This window comes from Thunnus thynnus, chromosome 6, assembly GCF_963924715.1.
Source record: "Thunnus thynnus chromosome 6, fThuThy2.1, whole genome shotgun sequence".
Lineage (NCBI taxonomy): Eukaryota > Metazoa > Chordata > Actinopteri > Scombriformes > Scombridae > Thunnus > Thunnus thynnus.
In genome coordinates, this window is record NC_089522.1 from 17,173,095 (window position 1) to 17,182,946 (window position 9,852).

Below are 9,852 nucleotides of genomic sequence, written 5' to 3' on the forward strand. Positions count from 1 at the left end.
GAGGAAACAGAAAAGAGGAGGTAAGAATAGGATACAGCAATCTATGCAGAACACTTAATATTATAGGGAAGCATCCAACTGGTCTTTGTGAACATTGTCAATAACCACTGCGGGACAACTGTGATCATCAGCTGCAATATCAGAGATGAAGGACATGATGGAGAAAATGGAAAGATTAGGGCTAACAGGAGTAGGATTAAAGAGCCTACTGGAATGTGGTCAGGGCAGAAGATGCTTTATCAAGGGGAACAGGACTGTTGGAAAAAGTGTGAACAATCCAGACACTGTAGGAGTAAACTAACTCCAGAGGATGGCATCAATGCAACGCTATGGATGCCAGCTGCCGTTAAACCCCAAAGAAGAAACAGAAGGCCGTGAACTATCTTGACTGCGGAGCGTGTCTTTGGCAGCGGGCGGGATCTAGTGATCGTTGGCTCCCGGCTGAAAGTCGGGCGGGCGGGTGCAGAGCAGAGACAGCGTGGTCCTTCCTCTGACTGACTGACTGACTGACTGACACCCGCCGGGGAAAAAAAGTTACTCTGAGTTCGCGGACACACTGCCAACATGTCTGGAGATGAAGAGACACAGGAGCAGACCGTCGCCGACGACTTGGTGGTCACCAAGTACAAGATGGGCGCCGAGATTGCGAATCGTGAGTGAAATGCAGCGATAACGAGCCGTTACACTCAACAGCCCACATTTATCCGTCACTGTTAGCTAGCAGTGTCAGCTAGTCACAACCAGGCAGCAGCTGTGCCATGTGCCGCAGCAGTAGCAACGGCGGGTCATGTTAGAGAGAGGGTCTTAAGAGGTCTTAAAACAAATAAAACATGGTTGTGGATAAATATTCAGAGAGAGCTTTTCTTTATATACGGCGCGTATTTGTTTAACGTCACGCTGCTGTCACATTAGCCTGGTGAGCTAGGTAGCTACAGCTATCTTACTAGCAGGCGTTAGCTATAGCTGCAACTGCTAACGTAACAGATAACAATGACAAGTAGAAATTGAATGACGATATGGGGGTTGTTACAGACCGTGAAAAGAGGACATTTAAATGTATACAACAAATTAGAACCTAGACTAAAAAAATCTCACGTAAGGTACTTGGCTGAAGATCTGATTGTTTTAAATGGTGTAATTTAAAGTCATAATCAGAGTTAAGTAGAAGCCAGTCAACGCACCCAACACGCTGCTCTGTTAAATTACGCCAAAAGGTCATTTACTAGACTTAACATGATGAGACACAGTCACAAACTCAACCTGTCTGTGTCGTCATGAATCTTAAACTTTATATGCTGTTATCAATTATTACATTTAAAGCCTACAATCACTGCACACATTATTAGTGTGATGTCATAACTAGTTATTTTTTCAATATAACATATATTCAAATATAAATGTAACATTCCTAAAACTTATGAACTTGTACTTTAACTATATTACTAGTATTTCAAAATTACTGCATTCTCAATACATAACCATATGTAATTGTGATTCATCCAGGAAACATTTGCCAAGCACTTTAAACAGTGCCCACCTTCACACTAAGAAGTTACACTTGCACCAGTGAGTTTCCCAGTTCAACCACAGTCTACTGGTTTGACTGTAATTTTTCTGCCAGTTTGGAGATTGAACAAGTGACCTTCCTGCCATATAAAGTTTAAATTCAGATAGTAAAACCAAAATAACACAAAATAACTACCACAGTTTACTTGAACAAGTTGGGTTTTTTAAAATTATGTGGTAAAATTTCCAGTGTTTGGTTGTTTTTCATTCCTAGTTCATCCCTTTACGCCTGCCAAGCTGCGAAGACGGCCTCATGTTCAACACAGGGTTCAATGACACTGTGTGTCCTTGTGATTTTTGTATTGTAGCTTATCAAGGCTGATCTACTTATTTTGAATCAAGCCATCTAATTTACTACTATCATTACACTGTCAAGCTGACACGCAGCTGTCAGACAATCTGTCAAATATTTATCTCTAAGCGAACGTAGCATCAGCTCAGTCAAAGTCACATGAGTTGCTCAGTTGCATTGAGCTACCGATTGAGCCCTGAACAATAAGCAACAGTCATTCTTGATATTAACACTGACCAAACTATCTATCTGCAGAGGTGGCAGCCTGGTGCCTGACTTTAATCAGACTTATGAGTGCTGAAATGGTCAGACAATTGATTCAGTTGCCATTTTTCACTATTTTCTGACATTTTATGGACCAAAATGATTAATCCACCAACCAAGAAAATAATAAATTAACTGAAAATAATCATTAGTTGCAGCCCAAACCTGTATACACTCTGTCATTGACATGCCATTTTAACCGCATCATGTTTTTTTTTAATCTTGTGTCCTGCAGAGGCTCTGAAGACGGTGGTTGGAGCAGCTACAGCTGGAGTTTCTGTGCTCAGCCTCTGTGAAAAGGGAGATGCCTTCATCATGGCAGAAACTGGGAAAATCTTCAAGAAGGAAAAAGAGATGAAGAAAGGTATGTTTTTGTTGCAGTTAATTAGTCACCATCAATGTCTTCGACTCAGCGCTTCCTCACTCACCCACTCTTTCTCTCTTTCTCAGGTATCGCTTTTCCTACTTGTGTGTCAGTTAACAACTGCGTATGCCATCACTCCCCCCTGAAGAGTGACCCTGATGTCATACTAAAGGATGGGGACCTTGTCAAAATGTAAGCTGCAGCATTGATAACTGTCCATCCTTTATGCTACATAAATTACGGTTTGCGTTTTATTAGTTTGTACATTCCTCACCTCACGTTTTCCTTTTGTGTCTGTGTGCAGTGACCTGGGTGTGCACGTTGATGGCTTCATCTCGAATGTAGCTCACAGCTTTGTTGTTGGAGTGACAAAGGTATGTCATGTGCTTGTAATGTAATTTACTTGATTATCACTGATTCTCACATCATAAACAGCAAGTAATACTTCATTTCATCCCTTGTCATTCTTTAACTTGCCTCCTGCGTCACTTCAGGACAACCCGCTGACAGGGCGGAAGGCTGATGTTATGAAAGCAGCTCACCTCTGTGCTGAGGCTGCTCTGCGTCTTGTCAAGCCAGGAAACCAGGTAAAATTCTCCCACCGTGGCGACTGATTTGACCAACAGCATCAGTGTTTACGCCTCATCTAATAATTGTCACTGTGTCGTCCTTCTGTCAGAACACACAGGTCACAGAAGCCTGGAACAAGATTGCAAAGTCATTCAAGTGCTCCCCTATTGAGGGTAGGTGTTTGTGAATATTTGCCACTTTCATGCTCTGTGATCTCGATGGTATACATTTGCTGGATGTAATTTGACATGCTCAGTTTATTCCTTTAATGTGTGCAGGCATGCTGTCCCATCAGCTCAAACAACACGTGATTGACGGGGAGAAAACTATCATCCAAAACCCAACGGACCAGCAAAAGTGGGTTCACTCAGCAAGTGTTTATTGTCACTGACCTTATGAGTGTCCCCCTTCACCAGTTGATGAACTTGTCACTTTGTTTTTATAGGAAGGACCATGAGAAGGCTGAGTTTGAGGTGCATGAGGTATATGCAGTGGATGTGCTTATCAGCACTGGAGAGGGGAAGGTGAGAGGAAATTTGGTTCGATTTTTTTTTTTTTTTTTTTTTTTTTTTTCCACTTAAGTTTGAAAATTACAAAAAGGTAACAATATATATGTTTTGTTTTTTGCAATTCAGGCAAAGGATGGAGGTCAGAGGACCACCGTTTACAAACGAGACCCCAACAAGGTGTACGGCTTGAAGATGAAGACATCTCGGACGTTCTTCAGTGAGATGGAGAGACGCTTCGATACAATGCCTTTCACTCTGAGGTACCTTTTTTAAGTTGATCAAATATTTCACTTAAAAAAAGGGGGGAAAAAGTTATCTTTTATCAAAATCATCTCCTCAGTTTCATCCTCTTATTTCTCTTTTCTTCTCTGCTTGTCACCTCAGAGCGTTTGAGGATGAAGGCAAGGCCAGGTTGGGTGTGGTGGAGTGTGCCAAACATGAGCTGCTGCAGCCATTCAGTGTGCTGCATGAGAAAGAGGGTGAGTGGAACAATGAGGGACGTAACTAAGGCCTTTGTGACATGACGTTTTTGTAAGGTTTGTTGTTATGTGAACAAAATGAAGCGAGGTCTGGAAGTTTCTCTCTGTTGTTGGAAAGTTTCACGTCTACTTGAATTTTTTTTAGAAAAATATTGCATCCAGTTGGTAACAAGAAATGTCCGTTACATCTGTAACAGTAGACATACCTCAGTTAGTAATAACAATGGGTGATATATCCCACATTTATCTTCTCTGAATGGAGTTTTATCATTTGCTGGTCCCATAGCTAAGACAATTTTCTTCCCCCCCCATGGAACATAATGTAATCATTTCTTCTCCTGTTAATTTTGTCATGTTTCTCTAATAAAAACAAACACCAGACTTGTGACCCGTGCACTGAGCACGCTAGAGCCCCGTAGGACTCTCAAAACTATCTGCCATTTGTGAGTGACAATCATTTGTGAAATGTAACGTTGCCACCATTTGCGATCTATGTGTAAGCAGTGATTGCTCGCAGATCGTTTTTCTGAAACAAGCTCCTTGGGAGCATCCTGATAGCGGAACGGTTACAGCGCATGACACATAACCGCAACATCCCTGGTTTGACTCCGGCTAGGGACCTTTTTTGCATGTCATGCTGCTCGCTGATGAGCTCCTTGCTCAGCATTTGCTGGGACGCAGCATCATCTGGTAATGCTTTGTGCTGGCCAGTCAAATGCGTCTAACTGTGCTTACTCAGTAAAGTTACATTGTCTACTGTCGAAAGAGGATAAAACGATTCTATTAAAATCTGAATAATTTACCCGATGAGTTAATGGTACTATAATATCTACACTTGTTTGTACTCTGTTAGCTGAAACATTTCCAGATTGTATACCCTGTTGGACCGTCGGATGTAATTTCCAACTCTGTCTGTGTCCAGGTGAATTTGTAGCCCAGTTCAAGTTCACCGTGCTGCTCATGGCCAACGGACCTCTGCGAATCACAAACAGCCTCTTCGAGCCAGAACTCTACAAGTCTGAGCACGAGGTGGAAGACGCCGAGCTGAAGGTAAAAATGAGTTTGATGAATGGGATATTACATCCTCTGCCTGAGAAAAAAGGATGAGACTAATGAGCCGCTGTAGCATGCTGTTAGCTGACTTGGCATTTTCAAAGCTATTATGTGTTGATGTATTGTGTGCTGCAGCTCATGAGGTTACAAAATTCAGTTTTTGTCTTTTGTTCTTTTTTCCTGTAAAGGCTTTGCTTCAAAGCTCAGCCAGCCGTAAGACGCAGAAGAAAAAGAAAAAGAAGGTGAGTTACAGAGCCGTTTGATACTGCTTGACATAAACAAGAATGCATGTTCTGGTTTCCTCTAATTTAATTTTCTTTTATCAAGGCCTCAAAGACTGTTGAGAGCGCAACAGGACAGGCGATGGAGACCGAAGCTGCAGAATAGATTCTATATCCAAGAAAGACATCTGATGACCCAAAGAACAGACGTCACGAATCCTTCTGTCCCAGCTGTCTGAGGCACTAGTGGCATAGCCGCTGTGAATACCTCCGAATCTAACTGATGTCAGTCTGGGATGATGCTGCTCCTAAATTCTGTCACTCCACCTAAAACACACACACATGTCCCTAAAAAATCTCACTGTCCTTGAGACAGCCTTACACCCTAACAGTGGACACAATTCTACAACAGAGGATTTCTTTTTTTTTTTTTTTTTTTTTTTTTTGTGCAAAGACATATTCTCACTGGAACATTTAACCATTTGACTGACCTTGAGCCTTCGTCCCTTTATTCCACAGTAACTGTAGTGAAAGTTATGGTCAAATAAAATGGGTTTGACAGAGCAGCCAAGGATAATGAATGCACAGTACTGTGTCAGTGTAATTGTGTGGCATATAGATAATTTCCTTGACCTGAAGCCATGGCTTTGAAATGAATGTTAACTTGTCGTAGGCAGAAATGTGCAACATCTTAGAGTCACACAAGTTATAGGCATGACATCATTAGTCATTACTTTTGAATTCAGCATAATTACTGCATTTATACTGCTCCTGCTTAGGTCTGTCTACTAGTGCATTGTGTCTACTTCTAGGCATCTAGGTAACTCAGCTAACAATTTCTAAAACTGACATGTAAGACCTACCAGTTGTGTAATTTAACAGGTAAAAAAAAATGAATTTCTTTTCTCAGTTGTGGATGGTTTAACTCCTGCCAAGGGTTCAGCGTTCAGTCTTCTGGTGCCACCACTGAGTCTGACAGTCTGTGTTTACATAAGAATTCCATACCTGTTAAATATATGGATGCTTTTGTAAAACAAATCCCAGTTTCAGAGACTATTTTTGGAAACATTAAAAAACCACCTGACATCATTTGTTTGCTCGTGTTTTTGGACTTTGTGTGTATTCAGCTGATTGTCCTGATGGGTGAACGTGTGTTTTTCATGATTTTGAAAAGAATAATGAATCCCTGTTTCCCTAGTTATTTTACTCTCTTTGCATTTTGTTTGTCCAAAGCCAAACAAGTGACTTGTGTGAGAACACTGAGTTTTCTTTGGGGAATGTAGGTGATGAACAATAAACTCCAAAGAAATGCAAAGTTACATTCAATGAGATAAATCTTATTTTTAGCACCTTTGACAAAGTAAATGTCATGGGCTGTAGTAAGGCGCATTTCTTGTTGACCTGAAAGTAGTCAAATTTAAGCATATTGTATCTAAGAATATACAACTTCTACTCAAAATATACATAAAAAACATGGCCTCAGTGTCCATAATGGTAGCCAAGCTCCTGAGTACAGAGAGAATATGAATCAAGCAATATAATTAATTATTAACTTTTTGAATATATATAAAACATAATGAAACATAGGACCACTTCCTGCAGTAAATCAACGAAAAATAAGTAACGGAACAAACAGAAGAAAACAAAATAAGTCTGGGCAAACAATTGGCTACAAGTACAGGAAGAAAAAACAGTAAACTGTGGAGACAAATGAATAAAAAAAAAAGGGGGTACCATGTATCAATGGGATATTACATCCTCTGCCTGGTAGCACATTTTCCTTAAAAAAAAAAGAAAAAAGATTCCCTCCTTTATGTACATCAGAAAATTGACCAAGCTTAATAAAACTTTCCCTATGTTATTATTAGTCCTTGCGATTAGACATTCAATAGAGTCTGTCTTCAATTTTAACCTTTCAGCAAAACCTGGCTTTGTCTGGCTCTTCCAATTAATCAGGCAATATAGTTATTCAACAATCACGTATATAATTTACTGTATATGGTGAAATTATTTAATATAGTCATTCAAAAACATCTCGTGCACACGTGTGATGAATAAATGGATTAATGAACCTTTAAAAGCACGTAAAAAGTTGCAACACTGGTTTAATATACGAACTTTTTCTGTAAACGCTTTAGTAGACTCAATTTCCCATGTTGCACTACGATTCAAGGGATATAAATACGAAGTCGCAGGAATGTGACGTCCTTCAGGGAGACGATTCTGCAGCGGCTGGTACGTTGAAACCTATCTGTCGATGTCAGAATCCAAGCTAATCAACTTCTTTTAAATCCATCGAGCTAATCTTTCATGTTTCTCCTTCTGTTTTCAGACTGCCCTCGTCGACATGAGAGCTAAGGTTTGTGTTTAATGTCTGGATGATCATATAATTATGTTCTCCTGTTGTGCTAACACTTGCTAGCTTACAGGCTCGAGTTGGTCGAAGGGCTCACGCAGCACGTTCATTAGTGTTCAACTGTAAAATGTTAGCTTTTCAACTTGTGTCTTAGTTGAGTGTAACGTTAATTGTGTGTCGCCATATGTGCGTGAATAAATAGAAAAACAATAACGAACGGTTGTCTTTCTCTTACAGTGGAGAAAGAAGCGCATGCGCAGGTAAGATAAGGTTCAGCGCACGTTTTTACAGTCATGCGGTAGTGTCAAGTCCAACTCTACACCGTGTTTGAGTATTTATTTTCCTCTAACTGACCGTTGTGATCACGTTATAGGCTGAAGCGTAAAAGGAGAAAGATGAGGCAGAGGTCCAAGTAAACGGTCTCCTCCGCCATGGCTGTGACATCACATGCTGCCCACAAACAGGCTGGTGAACACAGCTGGAGACCCAGGTCCCCCACCGCATGTCAAGGCTTGAGGCCAGTGGCGTCCATATCGACCAGAGGCCGGGGAGCATCAGCAGCTGATTGATGCTGGAGAGCTGATTCAAGTCCTGCTGGATGACGGGCTGTTCCTCTGGGACATTTGGGACTCTCTGTTTTTAATTCCTCAACTTTTGTCATTTGTTTTTGTTTATACTGTGATTAAAGGTTTTGGTTTATAAAAATTATTTACATGTCTTGTTTTTTTTACACAACAAATTGGCTTTCATTGCCCAAGTATTTCCATTGGTGGTGGTTTTGAAACACTAATGTCCTGAGGAAGCGGCTTATCTGTCCTCTTCTAGGTGAGATGTTCAGGCAGCCTGAGTCAAAAGGGCTTTTTTTTTTTTTTTTTTTTTTTTTTTTTTTTCCTCCTTATACAAAAGAAGTCATAGTAGGAAAAACACTTGGAGTTCAACAGAGCCACAGTTAGATTAGTATTTACTGTGCGTTTCCTATTTTAACAGGTCAGAGTGCTGTTAGTTACTAAATCAGGTGACTGCCCTGAGTGGTGGATTTATTAAGGTCCTATATTCAAGAATAATTGTATGGCATTGTAAAAACACTCCATTGTGAGTAAAAGTCTTTCATTCAAAAATTTCATTTGGAAACAAATATTCTCAAAATGTACTTGGGTATAAAAAGCAAGCAGAGGCCTAACAGAAATACTCAAGTTAAAGTAGTGCAAAATTGTACCTCAGTATAGTACATGGGTAAATGTACTTAATTACTTTATACTACTGCACTAACTAATAACACTGCCTGGTATAATGGAAGGAAAACGTGTTTCTTCATTCCCTGCTATAGAAACAATGTAATTTAAATAATCTTTGCTGTACTTGCACATGAAAATAAATGTGCTACGTCGTTTTGTTTGGAGTGATTAGATTCACGTTAGTTAAAAAGCAACAGGCTTGTTATGACTCGAGATTCATCCGCTGTGCATTGACCTTTCTGTTTATTCTGATTCAGCCATATTTCTCAAATGCTTCATGTGAGATGCCCAGGAGAAATGCATATTTGGAGGCAAGTGTCACATTTAATTAGATCATTTCAGATTCTATCCACCAACCCATGACTTGAGTGTGCGAATGCTGTAACCTTTGTAAAGAGCTCAATCCCCACAAACAATTCAGTATATCTTGTTTTTACCCCTGAAGACAGTCTAGTAATTCATTTTGTCCTGAAGGTGAATAATAATCAGGCTGTTGTTAAATATTAAAGAGGATAATGTCTTTATTGTTCCCTTTGACAATCTAATGTTCTTTTCCATTTGCAGTTAAAACCAAAGCTAAAGCTGTAACGAGAATTCTGCTCTCAATATTATTGTATATTTAGTATCTATTACAACCTTTGGCACCATAAGAAATCCTCCCCTATTCAAAGCACAAGTAAGAATTATGGCACAAGAAAACATAATATGAACTTACACAATATATTTTCTGAACAGGGGACAAAAATGTGACTAGACACATTACAAGAAGCCCTGCTGGACTTTGATGATAGTTCCTTGTTTACCTTTGTCTCTAGAATGGTTCAGACAAAACTCCAGCCAGTAATAGAACAGCTTTAATGTACCCAGATAAGAAATGACTAATGTGTCTATGCATAGTAATGTTGAACATTTACACATCAGGCTACAACATAAAAACAAGAGA

General features: G+C 39.9%; 1 protein-coding gene and 1 long non-coding RNA gene across 2 annotated transcripts; both read left to right on the forward strand.

Moving 5' to 3' along the window:
* The first annotated feature begins 440 nt into the window (after positions 1 to 440).
* On the forward strand, positions 441 to 6,407 carry pa2g4b (proliferation-associated 2G4, b). The gene is made up of 13 exons (XM_067592236.1): positions 441 to 652; positions 2,358 to 2,486; positions 2,573 to 2,678; positions 2,791 to 2,860; positions 2,981 to 3,073; positions 3,166 to 3,229; positions 3,335 to 3,413; positions 3,502 to 3,580; positions 3,692 to 3,825; positions 3,950 to 4,044; positions 4,967 to 5,094; positions 5,286 to 5,339; positions 5,425 to 6,407. Exons 1-13 carry the CDS (start codon positions 565 to 567, stop codon positions 5,482 to 5,484), a joined length of 1,179 nt encoding a protein of 392 aa, XP_067448337.1. The 5' UTR covers positions 441 to 564; the 3' UTR covers positions 5,485 to 6,407.
* A 1,069-nt stretch (positions 6,408 to 7,476) lies between these two features.
* Positions 7,477 to 8,382, forward strand: LOC137184493 (uncharacterized). Its single transcript, XR_010928665.1, has 4 exons — positions 7,477 to 7,553; positions 7,651 to 7,677; positions 7,912 to 7,934; positions 8,048 to 8,382. It is a non-coding gene; the product is annotated as an uncharacterized lncRNA (long non-coding RNA).
* The last annotated feature ends 1,470 nt before the right edge of the window (positions 8,383 to 9,852 follow it).

Coding starts and splice junctions, on each gene's coding strand:
- pa2g4b (XM_067592236.1), top strand. CDS start 565: ATGTCTGGAGATGAAGAGACACAGGAGCAGACCGTCGCCGACGACTTG. Junction 2,487..2,572: donor GGAAAAAGAGATGAAGAAAG/GTATGTTTTTGT, acceptor TCTCTTTCTCAG/GTATCGCTTTTCCTACTTGT. Junction 3,074..3,165: donor TTGTCAAGCCAGGAAACCAG/GTAAAATTCTCC, acceptor TCCTTCTGTCAG/AACACACAGGTCACAGAAGC.